The sequence below is a fragment of the Olea europaea genome, chromosome 22 (assembly GCF_002742605.1).
Source record: "Olea europaea var. sylvestris chromosome 22, O_europaea_v1, whole genome shotgun sequence".
NCBI classification, from domain to species: Eukaryota; Viridiplantae; Streptophyta; class Magnoliopsida; order Lamiales; family Oleaceae; genus Olea; species Olea europaea.
This window is the reverse complement of record NC_036258.1, coordinates 4,857,872-4,876,897: the sequence shown is the minus strand read 5'-3', so window position 1 is coordinate 4,876,897 and position 19,026 is coordinate 4,857,872. Positions and strand designations below refer to the sequence as shown.

The following is a 19,026-nucleotide window of genomic DNA, read 5'->3' as shown; positions in this document are numbered from 1 at the left end:
TATATAAGTGCGCTGGATCATGCATCCAGCTTGTAATTAATAAAGAGCAATAAAGGACTCGTTCGGTACTTTGGCAGTTCAGTTGGGAGCTCTTGGACCCTGACTAGTTTGGGACACAATCCGCAGTTTACCTGGTCTGCGTGAAGAGGGGCTAGATCGTAAACCTCAGAATTAGTCGCTGTAAGGTGGACATCTGGGCATAAAAAAAAATAAAGAGTAATAAAGGAATTCGAATTTAGGTCTCATGTAAAATATTAAGAGCCCATTTGATGCAACATTTTTTTTTTTTTGGTATATATATAGTTGAAAATAATTTTAAAAAAATCAATGTCAAACAAACTCTTATTTACTTACGGGGGTGTCCTCAACTCAGAATTTAGTAGATTTGTTAATATTTATAAATTCTCATGGATTGTATGGAATTTGATAGATTTCATAAGATTTGAATGAATTTCTATTTTGTAGATTTTAATTGATTTTCATGGATTTTTATAGATTTCAATGGATTTTATAGATTCTCATCGATTTGGGTAAAATTCATGGTAAAATAGATTTCAATGAATGTGTATGTCATTATAACTATATTTCGTAACTCTTAATTACTTACACATGGAAAAAATCTGTAGTATATTAAATAAGAAAAATCCAGAATTAACATGTCAGAATAAAAAATCAATTGACGGCCATTGGTGAAATTAACAAGTCAGAATATGTGGGAAATTAATGGCCATTGGTGAAACTAGCAAGTCAGAAAATTGATAAATTCAATAAAAATTGATCTGTTCATGACAGAGGGATGCGAGATAGGGAGGAGAAGAAGAAGAAGAAAAACCTTTTCACCAGAGAGGGAGAGGGCGACAAATTTGCAGGCGAGAAAAGTCTTGAAATTTGTGGGGTTGGGATATAATTGTTACATATTTTTGGTATTTATACTTTTAGCTTGAAATCTTTTAAAATCTATCAAAATTTATCTAATTAATGAAATCATTTTAAATCAAGTAGTTATTGAGGACACGTAAATTTCTAATTTACCTATTAAAATCTAAGTTGAGGACACCTAAATTTATAAATATTTCTAAAAGTCTAGATTGAGGACACCTATATTTTAATGAATTATATTTAAATCTGAATTGAGGTCACCTCAATTTATATGGAGTTTTAAAATCCATAGAACTCTATATTGAGGACAGCCCCCTTAACCAAACATGATGAAACATTATATATTTTATTGCATTGATACGTGGATATTCATTCTCGTTTTAATGTATTAAACGGTCCAAGTTTGATTACACAACAAACATGCTTAGTTTCCAACGTTTTTAGTCCAAAGAAAATGCTACTAATAATAATAATAATAATAATAGAAGAAGAATCTCTATTGAATTCGGTGGATTGCAATTTAGGTGATATCTTAATTAGAAAGACTTTCGATATATATAATGTTTGACAACAACTTTTATAAAACTCTTTTTTATATTAAAACATTTTCAATCGCACATTTTTCAAAAAATTACTATTTTAAAACTCATTTTCTTGAAAAGAAAATAAATAAATAAACACTTTTTTTAATAGTCGTAAAAAAGGGGCTTAATGTCTAAATAGAGTAGATCGAACAAATCTATTTATTTCTTGTCATGTCGACTTGATATAGTCCTAAATATATTGCATTGAATATGAACTTTTGCAGATATCATTTATTTTAGTTTATGTGGCAATCTTTTTCGACTCAATCCACATTAGCGCAACATGTTCTAATAATCTGCATGTCATTAAAAGGATTATTTTAACAACCATGCTACATTACAACAAAGTTTGACATATTGGTTGACACAATACACTCACATGGAAGTCGGCATTATTTTATTTGCGCGAGACCCACTCCTCAACTGTGAGTGTGGTATCATCCTTTGTGTCAAACATTATGTTCGTTTGACATTCCTCATATTTTAAAATGCTGGTTCTTTGAAGTCTTCGTTCAATTTTGGTGGCATTAGATTTTTATATATTAGCCAATAAGTCCGCCTTCAATCTTGAGTTCTTGTAAAGAAAGATTTTTAAGCGAAGTGGGTGAGGAATGAGTTTTTTAAGAACTTTTGGTCTTTGGATTAGTTGCATGAATTATTTTCAATATTTTTTTTGATCTAACGAGACAAAGAAAGATGAAAGGGACACTTTACTATCAAACCTATGTCGATAAATCATTTCTTGTCTTCTTCTCTACGAGTTTATCAATCATATCAACTGCTCTTGAATGGTTGTGATACTCAGGGCACTTTCTTCTTCCACACCGATCCTAAACTCCTCCTCGAGCTCCATGACAACTTCGACCTAAATACGGAAGACAGTTGTCCATCAAATATCACAAAGAAACCCATCATACTCAAGATCGATGACTAAAATCGTGAAATACCATAATATGCAAATTATATTTTTCTTTTATACTAAAATGGATAAGATAACAAATGGAAAAGGTGGCTCCGATTGAAGATAAATTAAATGAGGTGATCTAGACATATTTTCCGTAGACCTCAAGATGTTCGTGTACATAAGAGTGGTTCGATCTCAGTTAGAAGAAAGACGGGTAAACATAAAATACTAATGCCCGGTTTTAAATATGAAAGGATTTAATTTCTTTAGATCTTCAACTACCTGCAATCAACCTTGACTTGTTGAAAACGAGTTTTAGGCTCATTCTGTAATCAGTTGATTTGGAACAGTACTCAGATTAACTCAGCATTTACATTTTCATTTAGGCCATGTTTGATTGGATATATTTTCTATGGAAAATATTTTCCATATTCCACCAAAACGTGGTGTTTGATTGCTAAATTTTCTAGGGAATTTGATCTCCACATTTTCCTCCACACATGTGCCTTTTCCTCGAAATGGTGGAAAATCAATTCCCACCATTTTGGTAGGAATTCGGTTTTTCAGCTTTTCATTTTTATTTTTTGATTTTTTTTAGCAATGGAAACAAAATCTATCAACAATTGTAAAAAAAAAATTATCCATTTAGTTGACAATTTTCATGAAAAACAAGATCAAACGAACACCAAAAAATTCAAAATTTCAACATTTTCCACGTGGAAAATTATATCAATCAAACACAATAATTTACAATTCTCAGGAAAAACAATTTTTAGGTAAATCAATTTTCTGAAATTCGTTTTCAATTCAATTCAATTTCATCTTTACAATCAAACAGACCTTTAATGTGCATGGTTGGAGTCGGAAAATGCTATTGCAAGCCAAAATCAATAATCAGGACAACCTTAAGAGTATAGGAAATTACCAGTGATTTAGCTTTAAATAAAATTCGAGGAAACAAAATTCAATCGAAAAAAAAATTCGGGAGAAGTTTTAGATATGCAAATATATTTTCCTATAAAAACTTTAATACGGTATCGAGAGAATCAGCACCAACTGACTCAAATTTCGACTTTCCAGTGACAGCAGAATTGACAGGGAGAGCAAATTGCTACATCACAATTTCACACACTCTCTACAGTCACGGGTTTGGCCTGCTCAAATGTATCCAAGAATCTGCAAATATGAATATGGGCCCGTTTGGTAATAATTTTGAGAATTGATTTTTTAATCTTTAGAGAGAAAAATGAATGCCACATGTGAGTAAATAAGTAAAAAATAACGATTGAAATAGTGAAATAACAGTCAAAAAATCAATCACTACCAAATGGGGTCATAATTGTAAACTTGAAACTTATATATTAGTAAATCACATCAAATTAAAGAAAACACAACTTAGCATTCCCAGTACAAGTAATTTGGTTAACCGCAAAAGAAGAGGTAAGGGAATCCTGTAATAGATAGAGAAGAAAAGTGTAACGATAAAAAAAAAGGTAAGAATTAAGACCGTTCTATCAAGTGATTTAAATCCAACTAAATTCAAATTCTACTGCGAGCATCGCCAGTTATGCCTAAAATAAGTGAGAGTAATCAACTTTCGTTGCCCAAAATCTTAGCCAAAAGCTAAGTAAAAGTAACTTTTACTTCAAAATCTTGCTTTCTTAAAGAAAATCTGTAACTTCGTTTTCAAAAAAGTACCTTTTTTTCTTCCTTTTTTTTATGGCTCAGCTAAACGTACTTAAAAATAAAAATCAGCGGACAAAAGTCGAGGGTGAAACAAACGGATTATTCCTACGAATGATGCTTAATTTTAAATATAATGTGTCCATTTCGAAATAACCTAGAGGCATGAAAATAATGATGAAGAACATTAAATAATTAATGTGTGCTGGAAATTTTCTGTCTCAATTTTTGTAAATTGTACTACATAAAAATATATATATCTCAACAGCCAGAGCATCTGGTAAAAAAAAAAAAAAAAATTCCCCTATGAAAACTGAAGGGTGAAACGTAATGCAAGAAGGAAAGTAAGGAAACTATTTGTCTCACTTAAAGCTGAACAATAATTATGCTAGACACGAGAAAATTACAACATTAATTTATAACACAAATGTAACGAAAATCAACAAAAAATAAATAAATAAATAAATAAAATAAATAAAACGTTATATTGATTATAATCGAATAATACATCTTAGATACATACACAAGCTCAATGCTTTGACAAAAAAATTTCGATGCGTCAATAGATTGAATCTTTGACCAGAAATACCCAAATAATTACCAAGACTTCTTAAATGATTGATGACAACCAAGAAGCTCACGACATTCTTAGGGTCTGTTTATAGAAGAGTTTGCTTAAGTCAGCTTCCTCTAAAATTTCTTGTAATAAGACAAAATACTTTTAAAAAATTATTCAAATATGTTCAAAAATAATTTATCACTCTCAGAAACAGGTTTTAATATCCCTGCCAAATGGGCCTTAATTTAGAACGTATATGCGACACTTTTTTTATATACTTTGTCCGACCCAGCTGCCCAAATGTGCATTCAGAGTATGTCTCATATGTTAGTCTTGACATATGATCAAGGAATAGAAAACATGCAAACATGTCTATTCACTCGCTTTAAAATGCTTTTTAGTGGTCACTGAAATTTACTCACTGAATCTAATTGTTCAAAAATTGAAAATTTTAAAGTATAAGACACCATACATGAAAACCATTCTTTCCTATTAAGATTATTGACTCTAAATAAAAAATTTCACTATTTGTTCTAAATATAATTTTTTATTTTCTTGGTTTGGGTGTACAGTCTCAATTGAAATGAAATAATTTATTTCTATTATTTTTCTTGACGTAAAGGAAGATTATAATTTAAATTAAGATTTATGTTACTTTGAAGTTACCATTTTTCTTTCCCCTTGAACATAACTTTTGATGGGTAGAAACATTATTCTTGTTTGCTGCACATTTTTGGACAGTGAAAATAAGATTCTTGACCATTGGAGCATATTGCCCGAAACCAATTGTGAGAGGCAAGTCAAAAATATCATGTCACGTGGGGCCGTTCAACGGCTTTATTTCTTCTAAAATTGGAGGGAAAATGTGGCCCAAACAAGGGCATATATTTTAACCAATATCAATATTCTCATCTTAGATTGAGAATCTCATAATCTAGTCGATATTTGTTTATTATTATTTCTTTTTATCAAGGTTGAATCTCATAAAAATCAATTTTACTCTGAAATGTTACGAAGTTCGATGATCATACAGAAGTATTTTAAAATTTAGTGAGTAAAACGAGACAAAAATATGTTCAGTGACTAGTGAACACATGGTGAATGAGTAGTGATAGACTCTAACATGTTAAAGTTCAATAATCACCTGAAAGCATTTTAAAGTCTAGTGACTTACAAACACATGGTGATTAAGTGCAACATGTTGAAGTTCGATGACCAATTAAAAGTATTTTAAAGTTTAGTGAGTAAAGCATGAAGGAAGTATAAGTTTAATGATTAATGAAACGATAATAAATGGGTTAGTGTGGCTTTATGACACTATTTTGCGTGCTGGCTGCTAGCGCTTGATGTGTCAAAATTCGGGGTGTTTTTGCATTCTTCTTAACTTTGGCTTCGTTTCGCAAATATATAAATATTGATAAAGAGAACTAATAAACTCATAAAGAGAAATAATAGTGAATTTTACGAAGATGTAAATAATAATGAGTATGAGTTATGAATGTATGATTAAAATTAATATTTGATTTTGATTGAATTTATAAATTATTTATTTAAATGGAGGTTCCATTTGTAATTTAAGTTCGTCAAACTTTAATTTTTAATTATACATTTTGTATGTCGTACTACTACTATATTTATTATCAACATATTTTGTAGTACCCATAAAATCTTTACCACTTGATTTTAATTCAAGCCAATTCAAACATCCACTTTGCATATGGTGTGTGGGAGTTGGGATAAATGCAGAGTAGATGTAGAGCTTTATAATGTTAATTATGGTCATCTTGACGTCACATAAGTTTAACCTAATCACGGCTTGCTCGACCCTAGAGGAGAATCATGCCGATCCTCAATGAGGATGTCACTCGAATTGCATCTTAAATTGAAAATTCAATAATATAAGCGAAAGTAAGAGACCGAGACACGGGCTTGTATTAAAAAAAAAATGCAATAAGTCTATAGACTGTTGAGGTTAGCTCTACAGAGATCACTTCAAAATGAATCATACTGTACAATATTTTTGATAACATTGTTAACAACATGCCACGTAACACATTGTTATTGGACAGATCAAAAAATAATTTCTCTTCTCATCCAACTTTTTTTGCCACCTACAAATATCGTCAACAATGTTGTAAGAAAATATTGTACAAATGATATTTCCTTTCAAAATTGGACAGTTGTAATCTGGCATGTTTTTATTTATACATGTAGATTGAGGTTTTGGGAGTTGGCTTGGAATTGGTAAATGAGTAGATCTAATAGTTAAAATCGTCATTTGTAATTTTTTGAACTTTTTAAGCATCAGTTGTACATCAATATTAGTTTTGACATCAATTTTCAAATTTTCAGGACTTTTTTGTCAACAGATCTTTAACCATGTTTCTGACAACCTATTAATTTCACAGTGGGCCATGAACTGTTAGCACCAAAATCATACAGCCGGGAAAAGGAGCGGCATCGTTGGTACTTAGATGGTAAAGTCAATTGCCGATACAAAGTAATACGAGAATCGAATAGGGTGGAGACAAGTAAGCATAGATTTGACTGGAGTTCAAGAGTTGCATATTTTTATCTTTTTACCTACGTGCAGGGGCAGATCCATGAAAATGATTCAGTGGGACGAGACAGAATTATGTAAAAATTATGGTTAAGAACTTAAAATTGTGGACTCAAAATTATGTGGGTTAGCACCCAATAGGCCCTTATAGGGTCCGCCCCTGCCTGAGTGTCTGTGTTTATAAGAGAGGATATCTTGGGAAATAAGGATTGAGGAGTGTAATGCTAACTCCACGCATTGTCCGCCCCTTGGCTGTCGCGCCTCCTTGGTTTGGTTTTGGTAGGTTTCCTTCATGTATTTGTTTCCTAGTGTATTTGGTTTTCCTTGTAGTATTTGATTCTTGGAGATTTTCCTTTTCTTCTTCCTTTTTTTTTAATCTTTAAGGATCATATGCTAATTTGTAGGACTTGAAAACTTGTTTCTTTATAAAATATACATTTCTTCTTTAAATATACAAGCTTGCTTCACCAACATGTTTGGAAGGTAAGTGTTCGCCCGCTAGGTGGTGTCTCATGATTATCAAAAGATGATAAGAACGGTAAGGATGAATTCAAATGGAGTCTTGTACTCACCCAGCATAGCAACGAATATATGGATTGTCGATATCTTTTCTGCTCAAAGTCCACGTGGCTTTTGCTGACACGTTATTATCCACATAGGGATTTCGTAGAATCTAGAATGTATCAAATAAGGCGTGTTATTTTTATAATATAATTAATTTATAAAGACTACAATAATTTAAAAATAATAAAGAAACCTTATAAATAAAATAGAAAAAATATTTTAAATTTAGGACAAAAGTGAAAAACGATATAGATGTAAAAAGTGGCATGGTTAGTGATGTTAAACTGGCCCGCCCAGCTCAGTATCCAACACGTCCAACCTTTATGGTCGGTCGTGGTTTGGGCCCAGCCCGTGCGTGGACGGTGCGGGTCGTGCCTATAGGAGCAACTTGCTGTAAAGGAAAAGCAATGAAAAAGAAATAGGAAGATTCACAAACGTAGCCTTAGATTCAAAGCAGGTGCATCTACTTTTTGGTACAACCGTTTCGCAGAGAACTAACATATCAAAGCCAATATCCTCTACGGTGCTTACAAGTGCAGTTTGCTGCAGTTAGCTCTTTGTTCATGCAACTTCTGGACACTTGTCCTATCTATATATAAGACTCAAAAATAATTAAAAATTAGGGATACTGTAAATGTTTATAAATTTTGCCAAACTATGAACAATAAAATTCTGTCAATTAATTAATTAATAACTTATATTTTATCATGCTCAAACCCAAGCTCCAAAAGATCTCCTCCAAACCCACAATAGGACTTACTTTGACCTTCTTAACCTCCCGTCCCCAGGTCGCCCGTCTAGTGCTCTCAATAAGTGACATCAAACTAAGCGTGAGGCAATCGGCCGATGCTTGTAGCTACCTTCCTCACACATCACAACATGGCTAGATCAAGAATACGACCTCCGGTGTATCCTAATCCTACTAAGACAGTATTACCATAGTCTTAACAGACCTCGACTAAATGCATGTTTGTCAAAAATTTTAATTAATTATAAGTAGCAGGTCCCAAAAATGTGAGATTAAAAAGCAAGTAAAATAAATGAAAGATAAGTGGATAGTATTTAATGATATAAACAATTGCCAAAACAAGGCTAAGACTTTAACCCTACTTGGAGTCCCAGTCCTTACAGATGTCAACATCCTTCTAAAATTACATCACAATGCACCATATATATGTAATTATTGTTCATTACATTATTTAGGTCAACGCCTTCTACATTCCTTTACCATTGCAGACTTGAGTACTGAAGGGGGCAACGAGAACATATGTCGACACCTTTACTTTAGGTGCCAAAGCTCTATTGAATGTCTAACTCGTGCCATCTTTAAACCTTAGTTTGCACAATCATGTTGTGCGAATTTTTGCAGGATCATTGCTTCAATGAGTTTACAACCATTTTGAAAAACAGATGTACTTTCCAAGATTGGGACATGTTTTGTCCAATGCTGAAATGTATTGTACTTCATGTTCGTTTTCACTTAAAAAATTGATAAAAAGAAATTAAATTAAAGTCAATAGTAAAACCAAATAGAGGCTACAACATTTAATGGAGTAATGTTATTCAAGCTCACCAATATTAAACACACGTCTAATTGGCAATAAATGACATTAAATATAAATTCATTTAAAAATAACGTCACATGATTTATTTAATTGCATCAATCTAACTGGTCACGCCGATTGATGCTAGATATAAATATTTCATTTAAAGTGACTCATAACTTTTATCAATTTTTCAACTTCATATTTTTTCAATATTTATCAAAATTTACTAAAATTCTGATTTTTAATATTATACAGTCTTTTTTAAAATATAATTTGGGATGAAAATAAAAATCCTTTTTTTTGTGTGTGTGGCTATTTCATTATGGAAATTAAAAAATAGAAATTAGAAAAATGTGACCATAGTTCTCCATGAAATAATTGTATAAAATTGCCAACTTAAAGTTCGCGTTTTTAAGCTTAAATATCACTTTCGAATGACATCGTAAAAATCATGTAGAAACAAGGAGGGACAGGGTTGCAAAAAGTGGCGAGGAATTAATAAATTGATTTTTATTTTTAATGTTTGTTACGTAAAATTTTTGTTCACTTAAAAGTTGGTTAATCTTTATTTTCAACCACAATTTTTATTCACCCTTTGACCATATATTTTAGAGTAATGTTATTCGTAGTGAAGACTGTCAGTAGTCGTCCTATGCAGCATACACTTGACAATTTGATATTTGATATATAGATATGATAGTTATTTTTTGAATTATATATCAAATAAAAAACTGTTAAGTGTACGTCACATAAGGCGACTGCTGATAATTTTCACTACAAATAGCATTATTCTATATTTTATGGATTCATTTGCTTTAATCAATATCTCACTATTCCTAAAAGTTATTTCACCTATAGATATACTCGTGTTTATGAAATTCTATATTTAAAATGCCTAGAAAATAATTTTAAATTTTATTTTTACAAGAAAATGCTTTCATTGTTAATGCACTCAGTCGGCTTTCCCCTCGCAAAAAATAAAAAATAAAATAAAATAGAAACCCAAAAGAATTTGCTTATAATTAAACAACATTGTTACATCCGCTGGTACATAGACTTCACAGCCACTGTACAAACTTCTGCGTTTTCTACTGCAGGTAATCTGATGCTATCATCTCCTTCCTTCTCTCTCTCTCTCTCACACACACAGTCGCTTAAATTCTACACGATGGCCATGGTTTCCATTGCTATATAGTGCCTAGTTATGATTTTATTTTTTTTACAGTTCACTTACTTTCTCTATACTTTTTTTCCCAACCAAAGCCAAGGTTCAGAAAATATCTCAATTCGAGTAAGTTTTTTTTTTTTTTTTTTTATTGTATCTCTGTATATGTGTAAGTGTGTTTGCGTGTAAGTTAACAGGTTCGTGTAGTGTTGCTTAATTACGCCGACCGTGATGTATTGTACATCGTTCATAAGTCGTTGTACGTTCTTTTGGAGGGATGTCACGTTGCTCGAAAAGATTCATTTTTAGGCTCTGATTCTGAGGCGGAGCATCACTTCAGCACTAGCATGGCCCTAGGATTCTAGAAATCAGCCAAAACTGATAGTGCTTGAGGGGAATTCCTGGTGATGAAGTAGTTAATTGAGAATAGGTTGCGAACACCTTCTGTGGATCAAGACATAAGAATGGAAATTCATCTATCAGATTCTATTTGAGACAAGGCACAATTACTACTGCACGATGTGCAATAATTTTGGCAGGGTAAAAGCTGCATTTAATTTATCCAGAGTTATACAAGAAATTGTGATGTGAGAGGGGGAAATTACATGATTTTCCAGTGTGTTTTTGTTACTTTTAGTTTGACTTATATCTTATTCCCTGTACTTATTCCAACCATATACCTCTAAATAGTTGAGAAAATATGGTAAAAAATGTGTTGATATTATGGTTGTTCTTGTCAATTCATTATATTTTATTTGAAACTTATTGGTGCCTTGATTTTTTTTTTCTTCATTCACTATCTCAGGCTAGAAAAATCATGAGTGGCCGTCTAGTTGACATTCATCCCCGTGAACTCAATTTCATATGTAAGTGAAATTGTGCAGCGATGCTGCTTGGATTGATTTGGATAAGTGTATCATTGTATGGTTTTTGGCCTTCGGTTATGTTAATGAATGCATCATGTTGCATCCGAATCTAGGTGTATGCCATACATTTAATGATATCACTATAGTTTCATTGATTAGTATTCTATTTGAAAACAAGAAGCTCCTTTTAAGTTGTCTCAGTATTGTAGCTGCGTTGTCTTCAATAGATTTAAACCATGTTAGGTCGCATAAGTAGAATCTTCTGAATGGAAATTATAGAGCATTTGCATTGGGATTCAAACAGAAATTTTTTTAACTCCAAATACAATTCCCAATTCCATGCAGTAAGCTTGGCATCCTGGAATTCAAGAGTACTAGGATAGTATCATTTTACGTCAATAAATACTTGGGAATGATCATAAAATGCATGCCTTCTGATGACAGCTACTGAGTGTCATGGCTCAGGACTCTTGTCATTGCATGCCTCCCAAAGTTCTAACTGGTCTGGTCATACGAGGTCTATAAATTGATCCCAAGTGGAAACTTTGTGGAGGTGAATTTATATAGTTATTTTAGCTGTAGTAGGATATATGACAGAATCATGATCTTTTGTGGGAGACGTACATAAGTTTAATTTTGAAGCACCGTCTAGAGGAATATGGCCTTTTAATACATTTCACAAGTTTCTTTTAGGGTTGCATTTTTCGCCTCCTACTTGCTCTTCTGCGCATGAAATATGCAATAATTTCCCACACCCTTTTTTACCTTACCTTTCTAAACGTAATAAATGCACATAGTAGCTATCTAACTGTGCTATTTTGAGAAAGAATCCTGGTTCTTTTCTCAAATTATGGTTCTGTCCTTAGTGAGATAATGAAAAAGATCTCTCGCTGATTATGAGATTATTGCATCTGTAATTCTGTTGATCGGGTTTTTGCAGTCCATATCACATATTCTTTATCTTTCTTCTTTTTGTTCGAGGAACCAGGGAATGGCTTTATTATCTACTTTTGCTTCCTCTCTTCATCAATTTCATCACGTATTCACACTGTTTAAATGATTAATAAATGTAATATGTATGTAAAATATATGTGCTGTTTAAATGATTTATCATTGTAATATCTATATAATTTATATCTGCAATAGCTCAAGTCTCACATTCCCTTCTCCTTCTTTAGTTGAGGTGAAGAAACAGAGTACATGCTCTGTTCACCTTACCAATCTCAGTGATCAATACGTAGCTTTCAAGGTAAGTAACTTTGATCTTGCAGTACACGATCATGATGTAATTTCTCCGAAAAGGATTTAAAGTCTGTCTAGTTGTATGGTAGTCCGATCAGAAACCTTTCCTTCTTTTGATTACGGAAATGGTTAATTTAACATGGTCTCCAGAGACTGGGGAATTGGCTAATATAATTTATTTTGCAGGTGAAGACTACGTCACCCAAGAAGTATTGTGTGCGCCCTAATGTAGGCTTAATCAAGCCAAATTCAACATGTGATTTTATAGGTATCCAAGTGTGTCCTTGTTGCATACTATCCAACTTCACGTTGTCTCAGTAAATAATTATGTTTAATGTAGTTTCTTTACAAAACCTGGCAAATTAGTTTTAAAAGCTGATTTTTATCATTATTTTGTGATGCAATATCATCATTAATCACGTATCATGGGCAAATTAACAAAATCTAGTATCGATGCCGACAGTCTAACAACCTCTGACATTTTGGCTATTAAAATCACATGTTTAGCATGTTGCTTGACTGCTGCTTTGACTATCTGTAGTATGATCCTGAGGATTTTAGAGACTTTCCTAATATTTACCTTCTTGGTGATGTAGTCACCATGCAAGCACAAAAATCTGCTCCTGATGATATGCAATGCAAGGATAAATTCCTGATTCAGCATACAATTGTTCCGTATGGCACAGCAGAAGAGGAGATTACGTCTGGCATGGTACTATTGCTCTAAAGTGAATTTTCAATAAATATCTGCCATTTATCTTGTGTTTCACAACTAACGTCGGAATATTTTCTGTGGATTGCCCTTAGTATTTAATAATTATTTTTTTTTCGTGGCAGTTTGTAAAAGATGGTGATAAATATATTGAAGAGACCAAGCTTAGGGTTGTTCTTACTAGCCCACCCCATTCTCCCATGTTGCTGCCTGTTGATGGAATTTTGAAGCATGAACAACCATCTATTGACACTTCAGTACCGAAAGACAAATTGCAGAGTAGAGCTGAAAATTTACCCTCTTCACAGACGGTAAGAAATTTTAACATGATTTTTGTTCTAGCATTATGTGATTGATACCAAGTGCCAACATTCAGGATGCTTTCACTGCTTGCCTGCCATCTAAATTTGATGAAAATTCCTTGTTAATTGTTTTATTTTATAACATTGTGCTATTGGTTGTGCAACATGCAGCTGTATTTCACACGTTCACCACCCTTCTCTAGTTTTCGTTCATGTTTGTGAAACTATACAAATTTTTAAAGTATAATTGCAGAATAAGTGGTAGTTACATTCCCATTCCAAAGTCTGAACTCACGGACTGTTTTTCTTTACGAAATATCTCTGATCATATTGTAGAATCTTCCCCCTATTGACCTGATCCAATTGTAAAGTACCCCCTCTTTTATGCAGCTTGTTAAGAACATTAAGGATGCCAAGATTATTTCACACACAGAAGATCATATATTGCCCAATGTTGTGGAAGATGTGAAGTCTGTCCCTGCTAGGAAAGATAAGCTTAAACCTGACAAGGACAAAGATTTTAAGCCAGACACTTACGATGAATCAAGACAAGTGAAGGATGTGGAAGAAACAAAGTTGAAATTCACAAATGATATTGAGGAGCTGAAATCAAAAATGACTGCCTTGGATTCAAAACTTATTGAGGTCAGTTTCTTTACCATGTCATATAAAAATTTGGGGGTGCTAGGCAATTTTGGGGCTGCATATATTTTAATCTTAGGAAGTATATGCAAATAATATTACGATGATGACAAAAATTTTGATCTGCGAATCTTTTCAGGCCCAAGATACCATCTCGAAGCTAAAAGAAGAAAGGAGCAGCACCATTCATGAGAAGGAAATATTAAAGCAAGAGTTGGTTAGTGACTTCACTTCTTTATCGTATTTTCACCTTTTTTTATTATATATAGGATAACCGCATGCTATGTTCCTTGATTGCTCTCCCTACTTTCTCGTAATGGTTGAATGGGTATCGAATATATGAGAGATAATATTCATTTCTTTTTTTGGGGTAATGTTCTTTTATATACTAACATTACCGTCATGAACTACACGAGGATGGTTTAGGTCATTGATCCAAGTGACGGCTCTTAAGTATTGGCCAAAGTTTTCAAATGCTAATAAGTAATTTTATTTTCTTTTGCTTGTTTGGAAGAAATTATAATGAGATCATAACAAAAAAGGAGTAATGGGTCCCACAGAATGTGTGAATAATAAGTAGGTACCTATTGTATACGCGTGATTATAAAGAACTTATAATTTTTCCTAAACATGCAAGAAAAATGTAACATAATTAGACATGTCTAATGACAAAAAGTTACTTAAAACTAACTTTTCCTTTTTGTAAGCTTAGATGAAATCTAGTCGGGGGCTTTAATTCAACAATGTTGTCACTTAATCTTTCTATAACACCTGATCTTCATAGGTAACGTTGAGGAGAAAGACTGGTACAAGAAAAGTTCAAGTTGGTTTTCCCCCCTTGTTCGTTTGCATGGTCGCGCTTATTAGTCTGATTGTTGGATTCTTATTGCGTGCATAGTACAAGAGTTTATGCAGTTGTTGCTGTAACTATTTAGAAATGCTCGTGTAGTGATATTAGCATACTAATGGGTGGATCACCATGCCCTTCTTTCGTACTGCGATCTTCAATGATAGAAATCTTCAACATAAATGTAAAGAGAACTAGTTCGTTGAATAAAGCAAGAATGTAAGGCCCCATTTGGTTTGCGTTTCGATTTAGTTTCGAGTTTTAAATTCATTTTCAATTTTCTGTTTTGAGAGTGTGTTTTAAGAATGTAGAAAATGCAAGCCTAATAAGCAAGAAAAAGACATTAAAACGAGAAGCTAAAGACTATTCACCCAATTTTTCCAATTCGGCACTAGAATATTAAATACAAATTCTCTCTGTAAAATAATTTCGGACTAGCGCCCAGAAAAAGGGTTATAAAAAGCATGATTTCATAAGAAATAACGAAAGTAAATAGAATCCTATTTTTTCAAAAAAAAAGGATAAGCACAGATATAAACAAATGAAAGCCAAAAACTGATTATGTACACCGGGCAAATTATCTAATTCAGTGTTCTAGCAGCTTGTTCGAGTTCTTCAGGGAAACGATGCAGGCTTCTCTCGGTTGGTGAGCCTGGTACGAAAGGAACAAAACCACGACCCCCAAAAACGGGACGCATGAAAGAATTATCGAATTTTCTCCAATAATAATGGACAGTACGAGTGGGTCTTGTTAAGAGCATCCGTAAACTGTTCGGACGGGGCACATTTTGGCCAACTCCACTAGCTTCTGAAGCCTGCCCGTTTGTTATGTTTTGTCCGTATAGATCAGTTAAGGAATCCTGCTCATCGCCTAGAAGTGGCACTGTGACGGAATGCGGGGTAATTGGCTCCGATGAATTCATACTGGCTAATGGTTTTGATGAAGGCAGTAAGAACCTCACCAAAGGTCTAGTTATCAAGCCAAACACCTGCATAGACAGAAAAAGGCCAAATGTTCATATCCTATGACAATAAATGAAGTATACGTCATGTATGTTGAACCACATCATCTAAAAGTTTAAGAATGAGAGAATAAGCCCTTGTTTGGCCCCCATTTCTTATTCACAAACTCATTTCAACCACACATATTCTGGGACTCGCAACTTTTATCAATTTTTCAACCACATATTTCATCAACTTTTATCAAAATCTATTAGAAGTATATTTTTTATCAAAACCACACCAGGGCTAAATTCCTTAGATTATTGAGCATGCAAAGGTCCAGCATTCAAGTCTTGGAACTATCAATTTAAAAAATGTGCATGTATCAGTAGACGAGGTAGTTCAAACATTTTGGATTGCACTATGTGGAATTTTATAAATGAGGATGGTGGAATTTCCAAAGAAAGTCTCACTACTCTTTTATTGTTGACTTTCTTCCTTTCCTTTTCTTAAGAGACTAACTCTTCCCACATGCTGACCCAAATTGTATATCCTACAAAGCAGTTTTTAGAAGCTTGAGATATCTTACCACAGTGCTGAAAAGAACAACTGTTATGGTACTGGTAATCATGATGGCAATCTCTCGTACATTGGTGTGTCCCAAACTTGTAAACTGCATCGATGAAATTCAAAATTAGCTCGATTATTCCTACATATGTAATACAAACTAATCACCCCTTTATTCATTCCCGTAACACGTCAATAGGCAGTAATATCAAGCTATGCAAAGGTCATAGAATTGTTTGTGAATCTTGAAGAAGGTAAAAGGACTTGAACATAATATTTTGATAACTAGGATTAATTAATGACTTGTTATTTTTAAATTTAATGTGTTTAATATGAATCCTTGGTGGTTAAAATTATTTTCAGTTGCAAATATTTTTAATGAACAATTCAAAATCAACGGCTCTGTCCAAACGAGAAATGAACTGGATCAAAACAAACAGAGTACCAACAAAAATTCTACAAAAAGAACCAAGTAGTTCCATGTAGAGTGATAGAACCAATACCAACAATAGTTTGATCCGATTCTTTTCACACTTCAAAAAAATTGTTCAAGTGTCAGTCAACACCTCCATATATTTCTTACTTCACTTTCATACTTCCAGTTTTAGGCGACATAAGTGTTGATAAATTCCGTACTGTTCAAAATACTGTGAATGCACTTTCTGATAAAGGGGGCAAAAACCATCATATTTCATTGAAATAGTCGTAGCTAATTATTTACCTGTTTATAAGCAAGAGCAATCGAAACAGCACCGCGCATAAGACCAGCCCACCATATTGTAATCTGCAAATCACAAATGGGAGCATTGTTAGATCGCCAAAACAAATGAAGGGTGATGTACAATTGAAATGATAATTTTTGAGCTCGTACTTGCTTCTTAAAGTCGATTTTCTCAGATGGGGACTTCTTGGTCAAGTTAGACAGGAATGATAGAGGAAAAACGAAGGCTGCTCGTCCAACCAAAACCAATCCCAATAGAACTCCACTGACAGAAATTGACGTCTTTGGGCTGACAACAAACAAAATAGTTAATAATTCTAACCAAATAGTATACAAAATCCCTTCTTGTATTGGGGGCCAATTTCACTACATCCAAAGAAAAGTAGAGACCCATTATTTATAAGAACAATTTATTCAGAATTAGAATCTATATCAAAGCACAGCCAAGCCTCTAATAGGATAGTACTTCCTCTCTTCTTTACCATAGGCAGAAGTTATCTTTAAAGAGCCTCTAATAGGAGACATTAGCAGTTGCCACAGAAGCAGAGGCAGCATTCAAAGATCATAAAAAAGAGAGGAGTGGTTTCTGACCATTAGAACCCTAGAAGGAGGAGCATACCTGCTACTTACGAAATGCCACTTCTCAATGTCCAGAGCATCCATGCCAACATAAAGAAATATGAATATTTCAGCAACAAATGACAATGTGGCAAAGGTGTGCCTGCAGAATAGTTGAAGATACAAATCAATAAAAAACATCAATTAGTATGTGACTTGAGGTTTGGGAAGCGTCATAAGCAACAATGTATTCTAAAATTTTATGTTAAGATAAGGTAACGCCATACTTGGTCGTGATTCTTGAGTTCTCGGTGACATTATGCCAGGTGTAATGTGACATCACAATCCCGCAAAAGAACACAGTGAGAATAGCACTTAAATTAAATAACTGCACAACGTATCAGGCAGAAGGAAAAGGTTCACTTGTTAAATAAGAACACTTGGTAAAAGCCTCTTACAAGTTACCGAAGAAGAATGCCAACTTCTATAAGCTCCTTAAAAGTAGTCCAGAATACTTACTTCGGAAAGCATGTATGAAAGATATGCCAAAAGCATCATAATGGCAACCTCACGATCTGTGGAATGCCTGTAGTTTATCAAATAATTAGTCACAGAAATTAGAGAACAAAACTGGTGCAGAATCAGCCTTTATCTTAACAAAAGGTTTCTTTTAACATATCAAGACAATCAATCAGAACATTAATGAAAACCTCTTGCAATTTGTAAATTCATTATGTGGTAGAGTGGTAATATGGAATACGCACATATCTGACCCATTCAGGTTCAGAAAGTTGGCCTATAGACCCTTATCTGACTTGAACTGATTCAATCGAAAATAAAAATTCACATATCTGGCGCACAAAAACTTAATGATTTTGTTGAAAAATTACAAGACCTAAGAACATTTTTGAACTCTAGTGCAAACTTAAATTTGATGGGAAAAGAAGATAACAAGTATCAACTTCAACTTAACTAAGGCTGAGAACAAAATTACGTGTATGGATATCCTCACAAACCTTCCAAAGCAGAGCCTCTTTATGACATATGCACTAAGCAATCCAGCCTGCAGCAGATGAAAAAATGTGACAAATTACACAGTTCAGAAGAATTGAGAAGCTTAAACTCACAAGAAACCTCCCAGAGAAAGTGGGAGGGAGAAAGGGGGGGGGGGGGGGGGGGGGG

General features: G+C 33.4%; 2 protein-coding genes across 8 annotated transcripts in view; one reads left to right on the top strand and one right to left on the bottom strand.

Annotated features, from left to right (window-relative positions):
* Positions 1 to 10,303: 10,303 nt before the first annotated feature.
* Positions 10,304 to 15,307, top strand: LOC111371473 (vesicle-associated protein 2-2). 4 transcript variants are annotated; one of them, XM_022993489.1, is made up of 10 exons: positions 10,305 to 10,377; positions 10,506 to 10,571; positions 11,251 to 11,311; positions 12,490 to 12,560; positions 12,740 to 12,821; positions 13,150 to 13,265; positions 13,391 to 13,576; positions 13,958 to 14,212; positions 14,349 to 14,426; positions 14,994 to 15,307. In XM_022993489.1, the coding sequence occupies exons 3-10, from the start codon at positions 11,263 to 11,265 to the stop codon at positions 15,105 to 15,107; spliced, it is 951 nt and encodes a 316-aa protein (XP_022849257.1). In that variant the 5' UTR covers positions 10,305 to 10,377; positions 10,506 to 10,571; positions 11,251 to 11,262; the 3' UTR covers positions 15,108 to 15,307. The 4 variants fall into 4 exon arrangements, with proteins under 4 accessions (XP_022849256.1, XP_022849257.1, XP_022849258.1 ...); XM_022993490.1 differs by having other exon boundaries at positions 10,326 to 10,377; positions 10,544 to 10,571; XM_022993488.1 differs by having other exon boundaries at positions 10,304 to 10,377; positions 11,251 to 12,560.
* Positions 15,308 to 15,417: 110 nt separating this feature from the next.
* LOC111371472 (sodium/hydrogen exchanger 1-like) overlaps positions 15,418 to 19,026 on the bottom strand; it is a 7,422-nt gene continuing 3,813 nt past the window's right edge. For all 4 annotated transcript variants that reach the window (XM_022993483.1, XM_022993485.1, XM_022993484.1 and 1 more), the window contains 8 exons: positions 18,861 to 18,907; positions 18,364 to 18,430; positions 18,132 to 18,232; positions 17,906 to 18,007; positions 17,437 to 17,575; positions 17,287 to 17,349; positions 16,588 to 16,671; positions 15,418 to 16,045 (listed from right to left, as the gene is read on the bottom strand). In XM_022993483.1, coding sequence (XP_022849251.1) covers positions 15,638 to 16,045; positions 16,588 to 16,671; positions 17,287 to 17,349; positions 17,437 to 17,575; positions 17,906 to 18,007; positions 18,132 to 18,232; positions 18,364 to 18,430; positions 18,861 to 18,907 — 1,011 coding nt within the window. In that variant the 3' untranslated portion in view covers positions 15,418 to 15,637. The remainder of the gene's footprint in view (positions 16,046 to 16,587; positions 16,672 to 17,286; positions 17,350 to 17,436; positions 17,576 to 17,905; positions 18,008 to 18,131; positions 18,233 to 18,363; positions 18,431 to 18,860; positions 18,908 to 19,026) is intronic.